Source organism: Eptesicus fuscus, chromosome 10 (assembly GCF_027574615.1).
Source record: "Eptesicus fuscus isolate TK198812 chromosome 10, DD_ASM_mEF_20220401, whole genome shotgun sequence".
Taxonomy (NCBI): Eukaryota; Metazoa; Chordata; class Mammalia; order Chiroptera; family Vespertilionidae; genus Eptesicus; species Eptesicus fuscus.
The window spans coordinates 60,052,510-60,077,575 of record NC_072482.1 but is presented as its reverse complement, the minus strand read 5'-3'; the positions used below and the strand labels follow the sequence as shown (position 1 = coordinate 60,077,575).

At 40.7% G+C, this 25,066-nt stretch overlaps 1 protein-coding gene and 2 pseudogenes across 1 annotated transcript in view; all 3 read right to left on the bottom strand.

Annotated features, from left to right (window-relative positions):
• Positions 1–25,066, bottom strand: part of AFG1L (AFG1 like ATPase) — a 143,935-nt gene that overhangs the window by 41,486 nt on the left and 77,383 nt on the right. Inside the window, exon 8 of the mRNA XM_008140042.3 lies at positions 19,315–19,397. Coding sequence (XP_008138264.2) covers positions 19,315–19,397 — 83 coding nt within the window. The remainder of the gene's footprint in view (positions 1–19,314; positions 19,398–25,066) is intronic.
• On the bottom strand, positions 10,731–11,346 carry LOC103283821 (60S ribosomal protein L17-like; annotated as a pseudogene).
• LOC103299695 (eukaryotic translation initiation factor 3 subunit M-like) lies at positions 11,492–12,636 on the bottom strand (annotated as a pseudogene).

The window sequence follows — 25,066 nt, the reverse complement described above, 5'->3', positions numbered from 1 at the left end:
GCACAGTGAACAGAAGGGGCAGATTCTGGAGGGAGCTGACTCTGGGAGAAGGCCTGAAGACATCGCACAGTGAACAGAAGGGGGCAGATTCTGGAGGGAGCTGACTCTGGGAGAAGGCCTGAAGACATCGCACAGTGAACAGAAGGGGCAGATTCTGGAGGGAGCTGACTCTGGGAGAAGGCCTGAAGACATGGCACAGTGAACAGAAGGGGCAGATTCTGGAGGGAGCCGACTCTGGGAGAAGGCCTGAAGACATCGCACAGTGAACAGAAGGGGCAGATTCTGGAGGGAGCCGACTCTGGGAGAAGGGGAAAACATGGGGTGAGTTAACCATTTGACCCAGATTGGAGACCGTAAAGTAAGTACTGCTCAGGGCAACTAAAACTCCAATAGAAAACTCACAATCCTTCTGGCAATGAGGAGCCAGCGGAGTGAGGGGCTGGGAGTGGGAAGGTGTCACCACACAGCTGGATAATCAGGGAGAATTCCCGAAAAAGTGTTTCCAAGCTCCCAAAAGATATTAATCTTGAAATCCTAAATTATTCTGTATTTATCTCAATACTTTGCTTTCAAATAATAATGCGTGTCCATATTAATAAACAGTGAATCATTTTTCTATCATAGTGTTATACTAAAAGTTTCAACAGTTTTCTGTAAAACGACAATATAACAATAAATTCATAGCTTATCACTGTTGTAATATTATGACAAGATTACATATTTTAATAACATGTAAAATAATCTCTATCTGTTATAGACTTTTTTTATTTTTTTGGGGGGGGGTTGCCAAATCAATCCCACTTTATTAGACCAATCAGTATTTTAATGCTACAAACTAACTCGAAGAACACAAGAAGCCAGGTCAGGAACATTCAAGAATGCCAGCATCCAAGATGCAGAAACAAAACCTCAACACATCCAAAGCAGTGGCTAGAATCTTATTAAGGTCTTAACTCTGGGTTTGCTGGTCTTCATACAGGCACAGTGTTGGGAGGTCTGAGGGCGACTCCCACCTGCTGAGTAACCACTGGGGCGCATGACTCTGCAGCCACCATAAGGAGCATCAGGAGGGCTGCCAGGTGGACGGTACGTGGAGGTCAGGCACAGAAGGAATAGGAGTCTCGGGGGGTGCCTCTACGGGCTACCAGGGCTGGTGGCGCGGGCTTGGTCACATCAGGGTATCGCCAACCCTTTGGCGTGGCTGTTCCGGAGGCGGAGCTGGGTGCAGCCTGTCTGGAGAGGTCCTAGGCTGTTGTGCAAGGCTCTGGAGGTGAAAGAGAGGGCTGAGAGACCCGCGAGGTGTTCGCCTGGAGGTGAAAGTGCCCTGGTGTCAGAGCACAAAACTGGCCGCAGTCTGGTAACACATCGTCGGTGCGGAAAGTGTCCCTTCCTCGCCAATCCATACCAGCTTCCTCAGGCCCCTGTGGCCAGGCTCCCAGCTGCATTTTGAGTTAGCTCCTTGAACATCTGGCCACACTTATGGGGTCTCTGGAGTCTCACTTCTGATCTGCAGTGGAGTTTCAACTCTGAGCCCCACTCACCCAAGCAATTGGGGGTTTCAGAGTCTGGAGTCACTTGCTCTTCGGCAGAGCTCAGCATTCCGGTCGCCTCAACTCCTTATCCATCTGGGTTGCTCATTTGCACGGGAGCAGTCAGCTCTCTCTTTCCTTGGGTCCTGACCCTCTACCGCCAGGCCCTGGAAATCTTCTCCCAGCCGCAGTCCCCGTGTTGGGTATGTTTGCTATCAGTGAGACCAAGGATTGGCCCCTGTGAGCTCCGACCTCCCCTCCCAGCCTTGTGAGTTTGGAGTCAGGAAGAGTGACCCCACGGTGCCAGCTGACCTCGAGGCGTCCCAGGCCTGGCCGCCATACACCTGCCCGCCAACAGCTTCCAAGCACCCCAGCAGCATAACCTCTTAGCTGACACAGACTTTTGATAGTAGAAAACATGAAAAGGAAATAATTTCAAAATAAAATTATTTTAAAATTTAAATACCTCATATTTATATGTGAAAATTATTATTTTGTAAATTAAAGGTTTTTATTTTTTTAATTGATTGGTTTTAGAAAGAGAAGAAGGGACAGAGACATAGAGAGAGAAACATCAATTTGTTGTTCCACTATTTATGCATTCATTGGCTGATTCTTTTATGTGCCCTGACTGGTAATCGAACCCGAAACCTTGGTGTATTGGGATGACACTCTAACCAACTGAACTCCCCCGGGCTAGGGCCTCAATTACAGGTTTTTAAAACACAAGCAATAATTACCTTATCTGACAGTCCTGACCTTTGTTGGTTGACAAACATTTCAGACATAAGAAAATGTCATTTTGCAGACACATCAAATCATTAACCTTTTGCACTCGGATGTCGAGTGTGACTCAACACGGTTAGCATTAGAATAAAGGAATCGAGAAAAAAGGAAGCGAGTGCAAAGGGTTAAGAGTGTGTCCTAAATCATTTCCAACTTGGGTGTTAGGGTACATATTGCTTCATGTAAGCTCATTTCCCTAATTAATATGAGTCTGGCCCCTTTTACTTAATATTACCTCCTTAAAGGCCCTTTCTCCAAATACAGGCATATTGTGGGGTTAAGGCTTCACCTATGAATTTTGGAGGGAGGGACACAAAACTATACAGAGCATTTGTGTAGCTTACAGTTTGGGGTTTCTGTGAATAGTGCTACTGTGAACATTCTAGTAAACTAGTAGCCCTGCACACAAATCCATGCACCAGTAGCTCTCTGCAGCACCTGGCTGCTCTACGTCCGCTGCTCAGAGGCCCATCCACGGCATGGCGCCGAACACTTGCCTTGTCGCCAGGGCGACAGAGCAAATGTTCGGCACCCTGGCCTAGCCAGAGGCCCATCCACGGCGTGGCGCCGAACACTTGCCTTGTTGCCGTGGCAATGAAGCAAGCATTCTGCCAGGCCACTCACACTGCCCACTCTCAGTGGCCGCCCGGGCGCCGCCATCTTTTGTGAGGAGTGATGGTTAATTTGCATATTACCCTTTTATTAGATAGGATGCCTTTCGTAAGTTTTTGTATACATGCCCATTGTGTATATGACTAGGAGTAAAACACACGTCTACTCAGAAGGTAGACCTATGTTCAGCTTAGTAGATATTGTCAGTTTTCCACAGTGATTGTAGCAGTTTACTCTCTCCCCTGCAGTGGACATAAGTTCCACTTGTGCCACATTCTTGCCAACACTTGGTATTTTCCATCTCTTCCATTTTAGTGATTATGGTAAATGTATTATAAATTATTGTAATGTAAGTTGCATCAAATTGTTTTGGAAATGGGTGGGGCATAAAAAAATACATATATTAGCCCTAACTGGTTTGGCTCAGTGGATAGAGTGTCAGCCTGTGGACTGAAAGGTCCCAGGTTCGATTCTGGTCAAGGGCATGTACCTTGGTTGTGGGCACATCCCCAGTATGGGGGTGTGCAGGAGGCAGCTGATCGATGTTTCTCTCTCATTGATGTTTCTAACTCTCTATCCCTCTCCCTTCTTCTCTGTAAAAACTCAATAAAATATATTTTTTAAAAATACATATATTATTCAATTAATGCACTCATTGATCCAGAAGGATTTTCTTAGTAGCATCTACACTAATAAAAGAGAAATATGCAAATTGACCATACCTCTACGACACCCACCAACCAATCAGGAGTGAGTATGCAAATTAACCCAACAAAGATGACGGGTTAACTTGCATACACAGGTGTGGAGCGAAGACTGAAGACTGTAGACGACTGAAGACTGAAGACCTAAGACGACTGAAGACTGAAGAGGCTTGGCTTCTCCGCTATGGCCAGAGCGGAGAAGCCTCGAGGCTTGGGTTCTCCGCTGCGGCCGGAGTGAAGGCCTGCGTCCCGATGCCAGAGGAAAACCAGTGCTGGCAGCCAGGGGAAGGAAGGCCTATTGCACGAATCTTCGTGCAATGGGCCTCTAGCGTGATCATAATATACATAAAATTTTTAAATCCATTTTAAAAAATACCTAAGATCACTTGACTTTTTTAAGTAGGAAAAATACAGCAACCTTACCTTACACTAAAAATCTATACTCAGGCACTGCCCGGTGTGCTTCATGGTTAGAGTGTCAGCCCATGCACCAAAGGGTCCAGGCTTCAATTCCCAGTCAAGGGCACATACCTGGGCTGTAGGTTTGATCCCTGGTCTTCCCTTCCCTCCTCCTCCCGTCCCCGCACTCCTTATGGGTCGGTTGGTCGGTAGGGGTGAGTGCAGGAGGCAACCAATCAATGTGTCTCACATTGATGCTTCTCTCTCCTCTCTCTCTCTGTCCCCCTCCCTTCCACTCTATCTTAAAAAAAAATCACTGGGGAAAATATCCTCTGGTGAGGATTAACAACAACAACACAAATCTATACTCAGAAATACAATCATGCCCGTGAAACTCTAAAAAAGAAGCAGGGTCAGCTAGTTTTTTTAAAAAATCAAGTGTTTGGGACATAAAACCTAAGGTCAGCAATAAGCATATTCAGAAAACAAATGTACCAAAAAATACACATGGATATAGATTATAAAAAATACAAATAGTCATTCAAATTATTTTCAAATTTCAAACATAAATTTAAAATATTCCAGCCCAATTAATAAAATTAGAAGAAGGGACAAAACCTGGTAGTCAATAGCAGTTGCATGAAAAAGCTACAGCCTAAAGATGGCACTAAATTAAACATGATTTTTTTCAGTGTAAAAGGGAGCTAAAGTCAGAGTTTTCTTTTGAGGCCACCTGAATATCATGTCACACAGCATGAAGGAAAATGTTCTGTTCAGCTTTGTATAGTTCCATTTTAACCACAGAGAGGCAGATCTTAAGGCAGAGTGACTTGGGTAACATCAAAACGATCAGGAGAAAACACAGGAATTAAGCTCAGATGTTATGAATCGTATCCCCTTTCCTTGCATGAGGACAGAAACATAAGCTTCTACAACTGAGTAGTGATAAAGAATTTAAGTGACTTCCTTTAATTCTGGGTAACTGCTGCTCGGTGAGACGCTACTGTATAGTAGTCCTTTGTGCAGACAAGATGCAAAACAGATCATCAAAAGTTGAGTACAATCCAGAGACAGCGAAGCATCGATCAGACCGTCAAACCTCAGAGAGAAGGTAGAGATGGTGGGGGGAAGGGGGGGAGATCAACCACAGGACTTGTATGCATCATATAAGCCCAAACAATGGACACAGACACCAGGGGGGTGAGGGAATGAGGGGGCGGGGAGTGGGGGGGGAGGGGAATAATGGGGAGATAAGGACACATATGTAATACCTTAATCAATACAGAAAAAAATGTTTAAAAAAAAAAAGTTGAGCACAGGATGAGAATTAAAGTCATTTCTGAAGAAGAAACAAAGCCACTCCTTTCATGTGCTTCTTGTTGGGGGATGGAATGTTGGGGCCCAAGCAGAGCACAGGCTCTTTTCCCTTTGTCTGTAATGCTCGGTGATGTCCACCAATTCCATCGCTTCGGTCACCTTTTGTTTCGCTCAGAAACTGCAGTGGAGGGGCAGGCTTCTATTTTCTGTTGCGGAGTACCACTGTGTCTTTAAGTCAAAAACCCTCTGGAATCAACCACTATTTTGTTGCCAGAAATCCTGTGAGTACAGTTTCCTGGATTAAAAGCCTGGCTGCTTTAGAAGTATGAGAATCATGATTTATTTTTCCATATCATATTAGTATACAGAGAAGAAAGTAACCAGCCAGTTGAGAGAATTTCAACAACTAAAATCAGGCATTCAACATAAAACTAAGACTCAAGAAATAGAACACGTCAAAAAAAAAAAAAAAAAAAAAGGCCTCATTATTGCTGGATCGTTTGAAATTCTCAACAAAAATTCCCAAACAAGTGGAGGCTTCTAGAAGAGGGTCACACATGAATTTAAATGGAAATTAATTTCTTCAAGAACCTCCCACTTCATTAGGATTGACTCAGGGGAACAGAATGCTACCCACACTTTGCCCCTTCATTCCCTTTTAAAAATCAACAGCTTGTTAAGGTATCAACAAGTAGAATAGGGTTGGCTTTCCCTGGTCCCTCTCTCTCCATGTTCTCTATTCCAGAGAGCCAAAGTTGATTCAACGCGGGAGAAATTTCCCCTTCCTCTTGGAGTTCTTGTGCCAAGTTTCCCTGGCAGTGAGCCTTCTCACTCTGCTGATTCCTTGTGCATTCATGCTGTACAGCTCTTTGTGCTCACACCAAACATAATCTGGGGCTGGAGGCAGGTCCAAGATTAAGTTGGTTTATACTTGCCTTCATATAAAACAGACTTGGTTGCATTTCAAATCCTGTAGTCTTGTTTTACATAACGGAATCAGTTGTTAGGATGGATTCTGTCCTAGTATTTATCTTCTTCTCAATCACTCAAAGGCTTAATTGACTGTTCAGAGATCCATTTCAGTCTCTAAATTTCCCACCCTTCTCAATCGCCTGGAGAGTAACTTACCTGGTCCTATTAATCTCGACCTGCATTTAATACAAAAAGTGGGATCTAGCACCTTTTGCTCTCAAATTCCAGACCTTCACCCGCCCCCCCTCATCTGAGTCCCAAACTCCACATAAAATTTCTGTCAAATTTATATATTGCATTTCCTCACAAATAAATCAGTGATGTAACATGTAGAATTGCAAATTAGTAGATCCAAAAATATTTCTTTTTCATGAAATTTCAGAAAGGTCATAGTGATTGAAGATTTTTAAAAAGATTTTTAAAAGCTAGGGAGTAAGAAGCTCTAACTCCTCTCCAGGGGAAGATAGTCACATCACCTGGGAAAGAGAAACCAGGGAATTTTAATAACTAATAGGGACAGCAAGCAACTCAAGACCTGGGACTTTTTGCTAGGTCAGCTTTTCTACTGTTGAAGATTGACTGTTAGTTATAAACGTGATCTATTTGAAGATGAGATAACAAGAAAATAAGGATTTTAAGGAAATATAAAAACTTTATTCTGTACTTATATAAGTACACATGCTGTCTACTCATGTACATAGTATGTACATAGCCTATTTACACTTCCCTAAGATGAGCATAGCCATACAATTGAATACTTTGTCAATGTGTTCAGCTAGAAAAGGTTGGCCAGCGCTATTCTGGTCCTGTCTGGCCTCCCAGAAAACAAATGCTGTGACTGTCAAATGGCAGTTCAATGAAGGAATAGAAGATAAAAGTTGTGTTGAGCTGACTGATAGAACCTGATGTTGAAGTCTATACAAGATGAATTTCTTTTGCTGCTGTACCACTTTTTAGGTGGTGATTCAAACCCTTGAAATAAATTTTAATTCAGTGGTCCTTGAGTTAACACAAAATTAATAAATATTTAAATGTGCATCTAAATTATGTCAAGTAGGACATTTTCATAATTTTAACAGACAAAATAAACAGCCAACCTGACTATACCCTACAGGATAGAAAGTTGTTTTGTTTCTTGTTTTTCACTAATATACAGATATAAGTTTGTAATGTCACAGAGTTTTTCTCATTCACAAAATATCAACAGGTGTTCCTATGAGAAAGATACTACTGTGCATCTACTTTTGAGAACAAACTATAGTTCCCCCCATAGCAGCCTTTTCCCTGCAGGTGGCCTTAGAGTACAGATTCATTACCATTACTGACCTTTGCTACATACAATGCTTCATTTTGAATTTGAAACATTTCAAAGTGAATGAAACTTTTTACTTTATACTTCTTATATGAATAAATACTTCTTCACTAAAAAAAAAAAATAGTGAAAAAGCCATTAAAATAATTTAAATGATACATTAAAAAACATTCACTTATATGTGGAAATTAAACAGCACACCTAAATAACCAAAAGGTCAAAAAACTACCAAAAAGGAAATTAGAAAATACTTTGAGACAATGAAAATGAAGACACAACATACCAAACTTATGGGACGCAGCTAAAGTTGTGTTACAGGGAAATTTATAACTTAAATGCCTACATTAAAAAAAAAGAAAAATCTCAAACCAACAAGTTAACTTTCCATAATGAAAAAAGAGAAAACTAATCCTAAAACAAGTGGAGGGAGGAAAATAATAAGGATTAGAAAGAGAATAAAAAAATAATATAGCAAATCAATAAAACCAAATGGTGGTTCTTTGAAAAGATAAACAAAATTGATAAACCTTTAGCCAGATATTCCAAGAAAAAGAGAAAATACTAAATTACCAAAATCAGGAGTGAAAAAGAGGACATTCCTACCAACCTTACAGAAATAAAAAGTATTATAAAACTATTAGCAAATGTATACCGACAGATTAAATAATCTAACTGAAATGAACAAATTCCTAGAAAGACACAAACTCTGAAACTGATTCAAGAAGAAAGATAACATCTAACTAAAGAAGGAGGGCACACTTCCCAACTCATTCTATCAGGCCAGGATTACCTTGATGGCAAAACCAGACAAAGACATCACCAGAAAAGAAAACCACTGACCACTATCTTTTATGGCTATAAACACAAAAATTCTCAATAAAATACTAGCAAATTAAACCCACATAAAAAGGATTTTATACCATGACCAAGTGGGATTTATCCCAGAAATACAAGGTTGATTTAAAATCCAATAATAAAAAGACAAACAACCTAACTTTAAAATGTGCAAAGTACCTGAAGACCTTTCTCCTAAGCTATACAAATAGTCAACACAAACATGAAAAGATTTTCAACATCATTAGCCATCAAAAATAAAAACCACAATGAGATATTATTTCACACTCCCTAGGATTGTATTTCCGAAATAAAGAAGTAAAAGTCCTAACCCGCACTACGTCAAAATGTGCCCTTATTTGGAAATAGTGTCTTTATAGATATAATCAGTTAAGTTGATGGGTGCTTTATTCAATATAATAATGTGTCTCTCTATAAGAAGAGGAGAGAGAGAGACACAGGAAGATGCCAAGTGACGACAGAGGCAGAGATTGAAGTGACATATCTATGTGCCAAGGAATCACAAGTATTGGAGGCAAGCAACAGAACTAGAAGAAGCCATGAATATTTCTCTCCCAAAGGTTTGGAGGGAGTATAACCCAGTCAAAATCTTGATTTCAGATTTCTGGCCTCCAGAAGTATAAGAGAATAAATTTATGTTGTTTTAAGCCACCTAGCTTGTGGCTTAAAACAACATAAATTTATTGTCAATGTGTTCAGCTAGAAAAGGTTGGCCAGCTCTATTCTGGTCCTGTCTGGCCTCCCAGGAAATTAATACATATGTCTATAATCAAAAAGTGTTGGCACAAATGTGGAGAAATGGGAAGCTCATACACTGCTGGTGGGACTATAACATGGCACAGCTGCTTTGTAAAACAGTCTGGAAGTTCCTCAAAAGACTAAACAGTTACCATACCCAAAAATTCCACTTCTAGGTTTATACAAGAGAAATCTATAATAATAAAAGTGTAATATGCTGCCCTAACCTGTTTGGCTCAGTGGATAGAGCGTCGGCCTGCGGACTGAAGGGTCCCAGGTTCAATTCCAGTCAAGGGCATGTACCTTGGTTGCAGGCACATCCCCAGTAGGAGGTGTGCAGGAGGCAGCTGATTGATGTTTCTCTCTCACCGATGTTTCTAACTCTCTATCCCTTTCCCTTTCTCTCTGTAAAAAGTCAATAAAATATATATATATTTTTTAAAGTGTAATATGCTAATTAGACCAGAACGACCTTCCGGACGAAGCCGGGGCTGCAAGGGCTGAGGCAAGCTGCCGCGGCTGCGAGGACTGAATCCCTTGCACGAATTTTGTGCATCAGACCTCTAGTACAAATATAAGTCCACAGAAAAACTTGTACATGAATGTTCAGAGCAGCATTTCACACAATAGTCAAAAAATAGAAATAACTCATATAACCATCAACTGATGAATAGATAAATAAAAGATATATATCTATACACTGGAATACAATAAAAAGGAAAGAAGTACTGATACCTGCTACAACATGGATGAATCCTAAAAACAATATGTTAAGTGAAAGAAGGCTATCACAAAGGTCCACATCTTATTATAATTCCATTTATATGAAATATCCAGAATAGGCAAATCTATAGAGACACAGAGTAGACTAGTAGGTTGCCTAAACTGACTGGGAAGTAGGGGCATGTGGGGAGAAGTGGTGGATAAGGGATATGGGGTTTCTTTTTTGGGTGATAAAATTTTTTTTAATGAATTGTGATAATAGTTGCACAATTTAGTGATTATACTAAAAGTCATTGAATTGTACACTTTATTTATTTATTTTTTAAAATCCTCACCTGAGGATATTTTTCCATTGTTTTTTAGAGAGTAGAAGGGAGGGGGGAGAGAGAGAGAGAGAAACATCGATGTGAGAGAGGGACATTGATTGGTTGCCTCCTGCACATGGCAGGAGATGGAGCCTGCCAAAGAGGTAGGTGCCCTTGACTGGAATCAAACCCTGGACCCTTCAGTGTGCAGGCCAATGCTCTAACCACTGAGCAACTGGCTAGGGTGAATTATACACTTTAAATGGGGAATTGTATGGTATGTTAATTATATCTCAATAAAGCTGTTAAAAAACAAAAATAATATCCTTGTCACACCTACAAAGTTAACAATAATTCTCCAATGTCATGACATATTCAGTTAGTGTTTGCATTTCTCTGATTATCCCATAAGGTTTTTTTTGTTTGTTTGTTTCTATTTTTATCATTTGTTTGATTCAGGATTCAACAAGCTCCATATACTGCAATTGGTTTACATGTTCTTTTTTTTTTAACTTTTATTAGCATTTACTTCATGCTGAATTCTCTCCAGGGCCATAAAATTTTTGTTTCTTCAGTTTCTTCTGGGAATGTTTTTCTTCTGTGCAATCTCTTCTTCTGGTTTAGGAACAATCTGCTCTTTTTCAGTAGGATCATCTTGATGTGGCAGGAGAGCTCATGTTTGGGTTAATCTGTTCATGAGCTCTGTAAGTTCGGTGCCACATCTTGGGAGTTTTGTTCACCTGGATGTGCTCAATGATCAGAGAATCTACATCTAAACCCTTAAGGTCAGCATTACTCTCTGCATTTTTAAGTACGTAAAGCAAAAATTCAGCACGCTTTTTTGGGTGACCAACCGGGTGTCTAGCCGCATTGTTTGGCCTGGGCACACCTACCAACTCCACCATTATAATGATGAATGGGACACATTGCTTTTGTAAAGTGACATCCTTCAGATCCGAGGTGGCTTTTTTGATATGCATGCCCTTGATGACCTGGGCAGTTTCATAAGTGTTCTTAAAGTGAACACGAAAATTTGAACTTCTTGATTTGCATGATTTTGTGGGGTTTTCTGGGTCAAGTAAATAGCAAACCATTTTCAGAGGTCACCTCAGGCTGCTTATGATCTTTAAGTCTCTTTCAAACTACAGGTTCCCTCTCCAGCTCTCTTTTTTTCTTTTACTTCCTCCCCTCCCCGCCAAATTCAGCTTAAAATGTTTTACTATCATTTTGATGTTTCCCAAAAGAAAAAAAATTATAGCATAAAAATTCAGGTATCAGAAAGACTCAAAAGGCTGTTTTTCACTTTGTTCAAGTTTTGTTTCCAGGCATTAAGTGTGTCATACAGTTGTTGCCATTACTGTGTTCCAAATGTCCGATATGTGTCATGACTGACAACTACTTTTCGCTGGGTCTGATCAATTTTGCAGTAGACCACTTTTGTTTTCATGGCAATCAATAACAAACGCTTCAATATCATCAGCTCCAATCTGAAGTTCCTGTGGCATTGTATCAAAAAACAAATTTTCTTTATTTTTCACTGCCATACCCATCAAAGTAAGTAGTCTCATTTTTGCCATATTCTGTTCATGTACTAGTCCAAGTGCATCTATGAAGTCTTTATTATTCTGATAAAACTTGATATATGATGTCAATTTAGCATTCACAAAAATGGTTAAAAGATCATGAATAAGTTCACCTTCCAAAACTTGACTGGCAAAGGAAATGCATTTGGATCTTTCAATGCTCGTACAATACACCTGTGGGCATCAACGCAAGCCTGGGAAGCATTGTCCTCCGTGTAACTTCCTAGCAATTCTACCATGACTTCTGAAGCGGCATCACTTTTCTTACAATCCACAGGTGCCTCATAAAGTAGCCTTAAAAGGGTATGTGTTTTCTCAGTGGTAAGGTTCCAGAAGAGAAATCCATTTTCTAACCTGATCCAGCTCAGTTGGAATATATTGGATGGCCCCACAAGATGGTGCCACTTTAATGAGGCTGCAATATACTGTATATCTTACAGGAATATTCTTATCCATCCCATGGAAAAGGTTGCTTAGCAACTGCAGTCTCAGAGATGGGCATTCACCTTCTTGAAATTTGACCAGCTTTTCACAGAGGTTTTCAATCAGAGCTTCTTGCTTTTCTGGCTCCAAGATCAACAGGAGGGATACCACGCTGTTCATCACACTTTCAACATCTTTATCATCTTCCTTCAGACATATATCACAGGCTTCAATAATTTGAGCTAAATCTACATGAAGTCTTCCTTCTGAGTTCTCTTCTGAAATTTCAGCTCCTTTAGATTTCAGATAAGCTCGAAGCTCAGCAGCCTGGTCTTCCTCAGTGATGTCAATGAAGGCCGGGACGCTCATGGTGAAGGCCCAGGCACTGGGGCAGCTACACTTGTAAACCACACCCTGTTTTTCTCTTGATTGTTGAAGAAGCAATTTATTTATGTAATTTTAAAATATTTTTATCAATATACTCCTGTGATATCATTCAACATATTCCATTGCCCCTAATATTTCCTATAAATTGATCAAATTTGGGTTCCCTTTCTGTAGCAATTATTGTAGAACTTTTGATCATTAACTAGATCCAAATTATGAAGGTTTTTCAAAATGGTGATATTCTAGACCTATTCAAATTCTCTCACCCTAACTGGTTTGGCTCAGTGGATAGAGCGTCGCCCTGCGGACTGAAGGGTCCCAGGTTTGATTCCGGTCGAGGGCATGTACCTTGGTTGCGGTCACATCGCCAGTAGGGGTTGTGCAGGAGGCAGCTGATCGATGTTTCTCTCTCATTGATGTTTCAAACTCTCTATCCCTCTCCCTTCCTCTCTGTAAAAAATTAATAAAAATATATATTTTTTAAAAATTCTCTCATTTTTTTCTCATTTGTTATCTAGAAAACTTCTATAAATAGCTCCCCAATGTTTTTTGTTATACTAAGGATCAGTTCTTCTAAAACAGGAGGGAAAAACACTTGATTCTCTCCTTTTATTTACCAGTTTTCAGGATAATGGATTGAAGACTTCCACTTTGGGCCATTATTGAGTAGCAGGACCCAGATTTACCCTCCTTTCTTAAACAACTACAAACTGCCTAGGATATATGAAACAATGGTTGTCAGAAAGCACAGGGCAGTGGTCCCCCAAGTGAAAGGAAACAAATAAGGTGAGCCCCCAATTTACTATCTGGTGAGAGTTTCTAGGCTTCAGGGGACCCAACTAGATCCCCAAGGTCTCTGCGAGTTCAGAAAACAAAATTCAGAATTTGGGGAAGCCTAGCAGCTAGAATTTTCAAGGAAGAGTACTAAAATGAGAGCTACACACAGAGAGAAAGAATTATAGTTGGAAATTTTAATACCTCTATCTCAATAATTAATAGAAAACGTAGAGGAAAAATCAGTAAGGGTACAAGAAACTTGAGCAACATTATCAACCAACTTGAACCAAATGACATTTAAAGAATACTCTATAAACAACAGCAGAATACACATTCTTTTCAAGTGCACAAGAAACATGTTCCAAGATACATCAGACTGTGGGCCATAAAACAAGCCTCAATATTGTTTTTCAATTATTTTATTCTATTTTTTCCATCACCTTTTATCCTCTCTATGCCCTCTTCCACTTCTACCCATCCCCCTCCAACCTGCAATCACTGTTTTTAAAGCCTCAATAAACTTAAAAGCTTTAAACCATACAACATAGGTTCTCTGACCATAATAAGTTAAATTTAGGAACCAAAAGATATATAGAAAAATCAACAAATGTTTGGAAGCTGAACAGTATACTTCTAAATAACCCATAGGTTATATAACAAATTACAAGGGAAAACAAGACAAATTAAAAATGTATAGATGCAATTAAAATAGTAGTTAGAAGAATATTTATAACATTAAAATGCTTATGTAAGAAGAGAGGAAAGGTTTAAAAATCAAGGACTTGGGTTTCTATCTTTAAAAACTAGAAAAGGAAGGGTAAATTAAATCCAAATTATGCTGAAAAAAGTAAAAAATAACGAAAAGTGTGCAGAATTCAATTAAATAGAAAACAGAAAGCAATAGAGAAAATCAATAAAGCAAAAGCTGTTTCTTTGAGAAAATCAATAGAATCAATAAAACTTTCACAAGCATGATTGGAAAAAATAGAGATTTTGTACCTTTAAAAAATTATCATTATGGAAAATTTCACACATAAAATAAATGTGGAGACAATAGTATAATAAAGCCTATATAATAATCACCCACTCAATACATGGCCAATCTTGTTTCATCTATACCTTCCCTTAATTCCCCCACACTGGATTATTTTGAAGCACACCCCAGATACTGTATTATTTTACCTGTAAATATTTTAGTTTATGAATATGATTTCTCAAGGTTGTGTTTGTAGTGAGAAACCTTGAGGGATGAGGCAATGTCTATCGTGAGACACAATGTCTACCTTGCTTACTTCTAGCTATAAAATAGTACATTTCCCAAACTCAGAGTCCCTCTCCTATAGCACAATTCACTGCCTATGCAGGAATCCATCTGGGACCTCAGCAAAACTCAGCATTCTCCAAAATGGGACTAGGGAGCAAGAAGGGAACCAACCTAATGTTATCCGAGCCGAGAGTAATAAAATCATTTGTCTCTGATCCAGATATCTTGTGTCTTCCCAGGAAACCATAACCTTCCCAGAAGTGACAGGGAAATGGCCTGGGGCAAATCCCATGTATCCCTCAGCAGTGGTATTTCCTTGTCTGAAAAAAGATGCTCATCATATACAATAGTAACTTCTATTGCCACCAGCCCCCAAGCAGATAGCTAATCTGAAGCAGTTAAATTCTCTGGAAGGCATGGGAGACATTCTCATGGCAAACACCGAGCAATTCAAAATAAATGACTGGTCCAAGCCCCCATCCAAATGCAAAAGGAAGCCTTAGTGCTTGGTTGACCTGTTTGGATTTAAGCAAACTATATTCCACACATAGGGATCTACTACTGAGCCCAATCCACCAAGCAACCAGCAAGAAAATGACTTTGTGCTCATCTCGTGGTTACAGCAGAATGAAAAACTGGACAATCATGAGATACTTTATGTAAAAGTTTGGATATTTGCACTCAAGCTTGCTGTGGTTTGTAACTTGCTAATTTAAATTCTCTGGGTTTGTTTTATGTGAGATTGAAAACTTCTTGGGATAGGCTATAAACATCTTGTATGCAGGGGTTTCTAAATGTAATGTGATATAAAACCAATGAAATGCCTGCCTGATGTGGCTCAGTGGTTGAACATTGAGCTATGAACTAGAAGGTCATGATTCGATTCCCAGTTAGGGCTCATGCCCAGGTTGTAGGCTCAATCCCCAGGGGGGGGGGCGTGCAGGAGGCAGCTGATCAATGATTCTCTCTCATCGTTGATGTTTCTATCTCTCTCTCCCTCTCCCTTCCTCTCTGAAATCAATCCTATATAATAAAGAGGTAATATTCAAATTGACCGTCACAACTTCACACAAGATGGCCGCCCCCATGTGGTCACAAGATGGCCGGCAGGGGAGGGCAGTTAGGGGCGACCAGGCCAGCAGGGGAGGGCAGTTGGGGGGACCAGGCCTGCAGGGGAGGGCAGTTGGGGGCGACCAGGCCTATAGGGGAGGGCAGTTGCGGGGGGGACCAAGACTGCATGGGATGGCAGTTGGGGGCAACCGGGCCTGCAGGGGAGGGCAGTTGGGGGGGGGGACCAGGCCTGCAGGGGAGGGCAGTTGTGGGCTACCAGGCTGGCAGGGGAGGGCAGTTAGTCAGCGATCAGACTGGCAGGGGAGTGGTTAGGGGGTGATCAGGCTGGCAGGCAGAAGCGGTTAGGGGCAATCAGGCAGGTAGGCAGGCAGGCAAGCGGTTGGGAGCCAGCAGTCCTGGATTGTGAGAGGGATGTCTGACTGCCCACAGGGATCAGGAATAAACCGGCAGTCGGACATCCCCCGAGGGGTCCCAGATTGGAGAGGGTGCAGGCTGGGCTGAGGGACACCCCTCCAGTGCACACATTTCATGCACCAGGCCTCTTGTAAAAATATATTTTGAAAAAAACTACCAATGAAATAAGATTACACAAAAACATACAATGCCTTGTATGAATTAGTTCTTGTGTAAATCAGACAATACTATAAATCAGAGAAATTGTTCCAGGTCAACTTTTTAGGTAATTAAAAAAAAAATCTTTGATTATTCTTGATATTATTTGAATTGTGTTTGGGGACATTTTTAATTGGCTTTGGAAAGTTAGACTAATAAAATACTGAGTTAATGAATATTTTTGTTAGTTTATGATCATATATGGGATTTTGCTTATATGAAATTCTGAGATATTGTCTGGTATTCCCCTGGAGGGAAGCTAGAAATTTTTTCTTTTTAGGCCACTGGGGTGCTAGTAAAATTGACATGGGGTAGGTAGTCTGGACCTGCATATTCAGGAACCAACTCCAGATATTTAAGCAGAGGGTAATAAAATAAATATATGCTTTAATAGGGCAATATATAGCATAGCTCATTAAAATCTGTTATGGGAAAAAAATAGTTTTCTTATAAGAAGAAGATAAAAAGAAATCTAACTACATCAGAAATTACTATGACCCAGGAATTTTTTTTTTACTCTGCCTTAAAAGAAATTCTATCCAAGGGCTCATGTAAAGCAATGTAAATTATATCCCTAGGAACCTATCTTGGTATCTAATATTATTCTTCCACTTCTGAGATAATTTTAATTCCTAATTCTCCTCTGGGAAACATATTTGCCTTATCCTCTGACTGAGGTATGCCCCCAGGCTCTCTCAGCTTAGTTATCAAACTATGATGAAAGCCCCCCTTTTTTAAACATTTTTTTATTTTATTGATTTTTTTAGCGAGAGAGGAAAAGAGAAATATTGATGAGAGAAAGAGAAACATCAATTGGTGGCCTCCTGTAGGCCCCCGACCAGGGACAGAGCCATCAATCCAGGCATCTGCCCGGAATAGGAATCAAACCAGCCGCCCTTTGGTACATGAGCCGATGCCCAACCAATTGAGCCACACTGGCCAGGGCTGATGAAAACACTTTTCATGTTAAATTTGTGACCAAATCTACCTTCTTTGAGGATTAAATGATTTTATATATTTTTTTAGAAAGCTGTTCCAGAGTTTCATGAAATCCTTTGTAAATTCTAGTTTCCTAGACTCAGATGTTGTCAAATTATTTTTCCTCCAGGACATGTTTTAACCTAAGCACAATCTGCATTTCATTGTGTTAGAATTGTGTTACTTTTATCAGACAGAGGAAGGAGCAACACAAGGTAGGTCAGAGAGGAAATAGCTATGCTCCAAGCAAAGGCAGCCTTTCTACCTCCTGTAAATCCCACCCATACCTCTCTGGCACTATGAAGCAAATGCCACAATTTAGACCCAGACTGCCATATTTATTTAGGGAACTTCCCATTAGAAAAATGTTTTAATTCTTCCACATATGGATACATTTTGTGAGAAAAAAGGGAATAAGAATTACCTTATTTGAAAAATAAAGACAAGGAGAAGGAGGAGGAGGAAGAGAAGAAGAAATTACATCTGGAGTAGCAAAAAATAAGTAGCTAAGAATCAGGAATATCAGAAGAATAAAAAGCCCAGAAAACACAAATATAAAAGAAGCTGGGTGTGTGTGTGTGTGGGGAGGGGGGGGGGGAGTGGGGGGGGGGCGCGGGGGGGAGAGGGGAAGGCATCTAAGTTAAAGCAGAAAAAAAGTGCTATAAGAGTTTTTAAAAATTATAATGTACTTTAAAGACAAAGTACTTAAGGGCAGATGAAGAACCTCCTATAAATAATCATCAGAATCTGAATAATAAACTGAAATAGTTCCCTTGGTACACTGTAAAGTATGCAATTTTAATTATGTGATTTTTCTAGCTAATTTCTGCTTCAAAAACAGTAAAGTGCTTCTGCTTACAAGGTGGCAGAGATGAGAACTTTCTGAGCCTTTCATATGCACATTGTCATCAAAATTTAAATTAGCAGAAACATGCCTTTGAGTTAAGTCACAATTAGCCCTTAACCAGCGATTTTCAACCACGTGCCATGGCACACGAGTGTGCCACAAGAATTTTTAAAACATGCAATACCTGACTATTTAGTCAGGGGCACTGACCGCTTTTCCCTTAGATTGTCAAGTAAAAAGAAATGACAACAGCCAACACAATAATGGCTGCCTGGTGTGAATGGGGAAAAAAAATTATATCTTTTTTTGTCAGATCAGTAAAAAATAACATATTTCGTGATGTACCGCAGAATGTTAGTAATTAGTTTACGTGTGCCGTGAGATGAAAAAGGTTGACATCGCTGCCTTATAGACAGATTTATTTACTGGGAACCCACAATGTGCCTAACACTGACAGCATATACGAAACAAAAGTTTGCATTTGTAAAGCGCTTTTTCCTTTTCAGGTTCTCACAAATAATATTTTAAAACAAACTATGTTTTTCAGCATTAACTGCACATGCTTAAGATATGTATTATTTATAAATTGGTCCTACAAAGGAAAGTTTTAGCTTTTAAAAGACAAAATGCATATCCAGTCATACTTGTGTATATATGTGTATATATGTTTTACATAGTTATGTATGGAAGTCAATCAACAATGATAAATACGAACAGGTTGTCTGACAAAATAAAACAACAATTTTTGGGAAATGGAAAATGCACATTTGGCATAAGATGTCCACAAATAATTAATTACTTTAGCACAATAAAGATATTCTCTTAATACTAGAGTGTCTTATAAGAGGATACTCATTACTTCCTAACCATCTGTCATCACTCCTCCCCCAAAAACTAATTAGGGTTTCATCCAATCACACATGATAAATCATGCAAATGTGGATGGCAAAAAACAGTTTAAAGTAGTTAATATTATAACACCTTGTATTTTAAAAATCACAGGCTTCAAAACTAGCCTTTCCCGTTCTAATAACTAACCTGCTTATTTTTCTGATCCTTTCCTGATTAATTATTAGATAGCAAACTTACAAAATTAACATCTAAACAAGAACAAACTTACAGGTAGTAGAGCTTTCCTGCAGCAGGAAGCTCCCTTTTCCGGTAATCTATCCCAGAGTCCAGCTGGACCGTATTGCAGTACTCCTACAATCAAACACAGATGACATCTTTTTAACCAAGTGGTGGCTTAGAATTATAATCTTTCTGCTACCTTATTTTTTTAATTTTTCTCAACAAAATAATGAGTTTAGGACAACAACAGCACTCATGTAAGAATCACAAAACTTGAATATTAAATATAGTGTTATATCAAGCTAAAAAAATCAGTTTAAAAAATTAAGATTTGCAGCATGCCTTCCTGAAACTTTGTGAAAACAATGCTGTCGGCAAATCCCCCATGTAACTGCTTCACATTTTTTTTAAAATCCCGATTTCTATTATCCAGTAGTAAGAAGCTAGAGACTATCAAAAAGAATAACTCATGGGTCTTTATCGTCACAATAGAGAGAGACAGTCTAAGCAAGTTGGGCCAGAATGTTAGCATTCACATTTTAAACCAGATGACCATACTCAAGTGATGCTATATGTACTCCTGCCCTTCACTTCAAAATGCTTCTGCCCTTGACCTTAGCTCCCTCTCCAGCCATCAAAGTCTTCAGAGCTCTTTCCTGCAGTGAGCACCTCCCTCCAACCTGAGTCAGCCTGTGCCACTGATGTCCTTCTCTCCTCCCAATTACGCTTCCCTTTCTATGCTCTCCTCCCCAGGGTGCTTATGTGTATGGACACATCGCACACACCCTAAAACTCTTACAACAGAAGCATATGAACTTTTTGCTACATTTATCTTGGTCAGTTGGCTTTATTTTGAAAAGGATCTATATCAGATAGATAGATAGATAGATAGATAGATAGATAGATAGATAGATATAGATAGTTATTCAGTCCAAATGGTGAGCAAGGGATTTCAAAACAATTCAAGAAACATTTACAGGCTGATCTTTTCATTTTCACTCAAAATGAAAATTGCTTTATGAAAATTCATGAGGAAAAATTGTATTTTAACAACTTCACTACTCTTACTAGTATTAATGAAAAACTGCATTTTGGGGCCAAGGTGATTGTGGCGAATTGTATTTTTCAAAGATGGCTGCAATAATCTCTCCATCTCAGCATGTTGGGCCGTTGGCATTCCAGCCATCAAGCAGTGGGACCTGTCTTCCCCTCCCTCGAATCCTGTAACTCTGGTGAAAATGATGTTGTACAATATCCTAGATGACATTCATGGTAGCTCCTTACTTGGTGGCTGGAAAACTTCTCTTGAAACCCTGAACTGTCAGTAAACATCAAACTGCGTGGAGGCAACAGTGCCCTGAGAGAGCTTTAAGTAGCCCAGACCATAGCCGACCTGGAGAGGCCTGAGATGACATGAACAGAGAGGTGTCTGACCAGTCCCCAGCTGTTTCAGTTGTAGGCACTAGGGTACTGAGGGAGCCAGAATTGCCAGCTGAGGGTTTCTCAAATCCCTGATCCACAAAAACCAGGAGAGATAATGAAGTAACATTGTCATAAGCCTCTAAATTTTGTGGTCATTTGTTACGCAGCAATAGATAATCAGAACAGTAATATCTGGGCACACGTGAGATTTAGCAATATCTTCCTCCCTGAAATTGCTTCCTGGGGTGTACAGCTATGCAAGGACTATGGGCTGTTTCTCATCTGCACTACAGGGAAGAGACTGTACACAGTGGCAGTGAATATGTTTCCCCTCCTCCCACCCTGCAGCTGCTACAGGTTCAGGGAAGTAAAATAGGGTGATCAACCATCCCCCTGGGACTGAGGGGTTTTTCTGGATGCAGGACTTTCAGTGCTGGTATCAGGACAGCTCTGGGCAAATGGGGACAGTTCATTACCCTAGGAATGAAGAGCCAGAAGTCTTGGCTGGAAGGCTGAAGTAGGTACAACAGTTTGATTTATACAGTTGAACCTTGAACAACAAGGGTTTTAGGGGTACTGATCCCACACACAGTCCAAAATCCACATACAACTTTTGACTCCCCAGAAACTTAACTACTAATAACCAACTGTTGACTGGAAGCCTTAACATAAACATAAATAGCCAATGGACACATATTTTGTAAGTTATATGTCACATGCTTTACTTTTACAATAAAGTAAGCTAGAGAAAATCCTATTTAATAAAAGAGTAATATGCAAATATACCATACCTCTGCTACACCCACAAGCCACGCCCACCAACCAATCAGGAGCAAGTATGCAAATTAACCCAACCACGATGGCTGCGGCCACGGAGCGAGCAGGAGGCTTGGGTTTCGCCAGCAATGGAGGAAGCCAAGCTTCCCGCACACCCTGGCCGGCCCTGGACTCCACTCAAGGCTACAAAGTTTCAATTATAGAAGATAAATAAATCCCAACAAAAACGGCAGCAGCCACGGAGCTGGGGAGAGCAGGAGGCTTGGGTTTCTGCGGCGATGGAGGAAGCCAAGCTTCCTGGCCAGCCTAGGCCTCCGCTCAAGGCTACAAAGTTTCAATTACAGAAGATAAATAAATCCCAACAAAAATGGCTGTGGCCACGGAGTGAGCAGGAGGCTTCGGTTTCCCTGGCGATGGAGGAAGCCAAGCTTTCCACCTGTCCTGACCTGCCCTGGCCTCTGCTCAGGCTACAAAGTTTCAATTATAGAAGATAAATAAATCCCAGATACCAGGGCCTCTGCTTGGGTCGCCGGGGGGCGTGGCCAGCCTGCAAACCACCACAGGCCCCTCGCCCAGGCAGTCCCACGCCCCAAGGGAACCCCCACCCTGATCTGGGACACCCTTCAGGGCAAACCACCTGGCCCCCACCCTTGCACCAGGCCTCTATCCTATCTAATAAAAGAGTAATATGCAAATTGACCGTCACTCCAACACACAAGATGGCTGCCCCCATTGTGGTCAAAGATGGCCAGCAGGGGAGGGCAGTTGGGAGGGACCAGGTCTTCAAGGGAGGGCAGTTGTGGGTGATCAGGCCAGCAGGGAGGGCAGTTGGGAGGGACCATGCCTGCAAGGGAGGGCAGTTGGGGGTGATCAAGCCTGCAGGGAAGGGAAGTTGTATGTTTGTGTGTAATCTTATTTCATTGGTAGTTTTTTTTCAAAATATATTTTTACTAGAGGCCCAGTGCATGAAATTTGTGCACTGGAGGTGTGTACAGCTATGCAAGGACTCAGCCCAGCCTGCACCCTCTCCAATCTGGGACCCCTCGGGGGATGTCCAGGCTAGCAGGGGAGCAGTTAGGCATCAATCAGGCTGGCAGGGGAGTGGTTAGGGGGTGATCAAGCTGGCAGGCAGAAGCAGTTAGGGGCAATCAGGAAGGCAGGCAGGCGAGCAGTTGGGAGCCAGCAGTCCTGGATTGTGAGAGGGATGTCCAACTGCCCACAGGGATCGGGCCTAAACTGGCAGTTGGACATCCCCTGAGGGGTTCCAGCTTGGAGAGGGTGCAGGATGGGCTGAGGGACACCGCCCCCCATGCACAAATTTTGTGCACCGGGCCTCTAGTATTATTAAGAAAATCATAAGGCCTTAGCTGGTTTGGTTCAGTGGAAAGAGCATCAGCCTGTGTACTGAAGGGTCCCAGGGTTCGATTCTGTTCAAGAGCACATGCCCAAGTCGTGGGCTCGATCCTCAGCAGGAAGTGTGCAGGAGGCAGCCAATCAACGATTCTCTCTCATCATTCACATTTCTCTCTCTCTCTCTCCTTCGCCCTTCCTCTCTGAAATCAATATAAAGGAAAGAAAAAGAAAATCATAAGGAAAAGAAAATACAAAAAAAAAATGCTTATTGAATAAAGTCCACTTATATAAAAGGATCTAGTTCAAACCCATGTTGTTCAAGGGTAAATTGTACACTAGCAATTGTGGATTTGATTAGTATAAAATAATCCCGAAGTAGAAGCTGGTCCTCTGGGGAAGCCTCCAAAGCTGAACTTTTGAACGCCATATGTGAAGAACAATCCCCGAACCTAACAGAGTCATGGCACACTATAGTGCTTGCCCTGAGCAGCAAGTTGGCCTCCCCATACAGACATTCCTAGCTCATCATTATTCCATGTTGCTCAAACCTACTTCCCAGGCCTCACTCTCAGGACTCAGGCCCTATAACCCATCTCACCAAAAACTCAAAAATAAAAGTAAAATACTCTTTTGTCCGATACATGCATTCCACTCTCTCCTAGCTTCAGACGACCTATAAAAATACCAATGGCATATTTCACAGACTAGAACAAACTCTCCAAAAATCATATGGAATAAAAAAGACCCTGAGTAGCTGCAGCAATCTGAGAAAGAAGAACAAAGTTGGAGGGATCACAATACCAGATATCAAGCTATATTACAAAGCCACTCTTCTCAAAACTGCCTTGTACTGGCACAAGAACAGACATATAGACCAATGGAACAGGACAGAGAATCCAGAAATCGACCCAAGCCACTATGCTCAATTAATATTTGACAAAGGAGGCAAGAACATACAATGGAGTCAAGACAGTCTCTTCAATAAATGGTGTTGGGAAAATTGGACAGATACATGCCAAAAAAATGAAACTTGACAACAAACTTACACTATACACAAAGATAAACTCAAAATGGATAAAGGACTTAAATGTAAGACGGGAAACCATAAAAATCTTAGAAGAATCCATAGGCAGCAAAATATCAGACATATGTCGTAGCAATATCTTTACCAATACAGCTCCTAGGACAATGAAAACTAAGGAGAAAATAAACAAATGGGACTACATCAAAATAAAAACCTTCTGCACAGCAATAGAAACCATCAACAAAATAACAAGAAAGCCCACTGCATGGGAGAACATATTTGCCAATGTTATATCCAATAAGGGCCTAATCTCCAAAATTTATAGGGAACTCATACATCTTAACAAAAGGAAGATACACAATCCAATCAAAAAATGGGCAAAGGACCTAAATAGACACTTTTTGAAAGGGGACATACAGAAGGCCAAGAGACATACGAAAACATGCTCAAAGTTACTAATCATCCGAGAGATGCAAATCAAAACGACAACGAGGTACCATCTCACACCTGTCAGAATGGCTATCAATAAATCAACAGACGACAAGTGCTGGAGAGGATGTGGAGAAAAAGGAATCCTCGTGCACTGCTGGTGGAAATGCAGACTGGTGCAGCCACTGTGGAAAACAGTATGGAATTTCCTCAAAAAATTAAAAATGGAACTCCCATTTGACCCAGAGATTCCACTTCTAGGAATATATCCCAAGAAACCAGAAACACCAATCAGAAATGACATATGCACCACTATGTTCATAGCAGCACAATTTACAATAGCTAAGATTTGGAAACAGCCTAAGTGCCCATCAGCAGACAAGTGGATTAAAAAACTGTGGTACACTACAAAAATGGAATACTATGCTGCTGTAAAAAAGAAAGAACTCTTACCATTTGCAACAGCATGGATGGGCCTGGAGAGCATTACGCTAAGTGAAATAAGCCAGTTGGAGAAAGAAAAATATCACATGATCTCACTCATTTGTGGAATATAATGAACAACATAAACTCATGAACAAAAATAGATCCAGAGACAGAGAAGCATCGAACAGACCATCAAACTTCAGAGGGAAGGCAGAGGAAGGGGGAGGAGGGTAAGAGATCAACCAAAGGACTTGTATTAATGCATATAAGCATAACCAATGGACACAGACACTAAGGAGGTGAGGGCATGTGCAGAGGTGGGGTGGCCAGGGAGAGGTCAAAGGGGGGAAAAGGAGACAGATATAATACG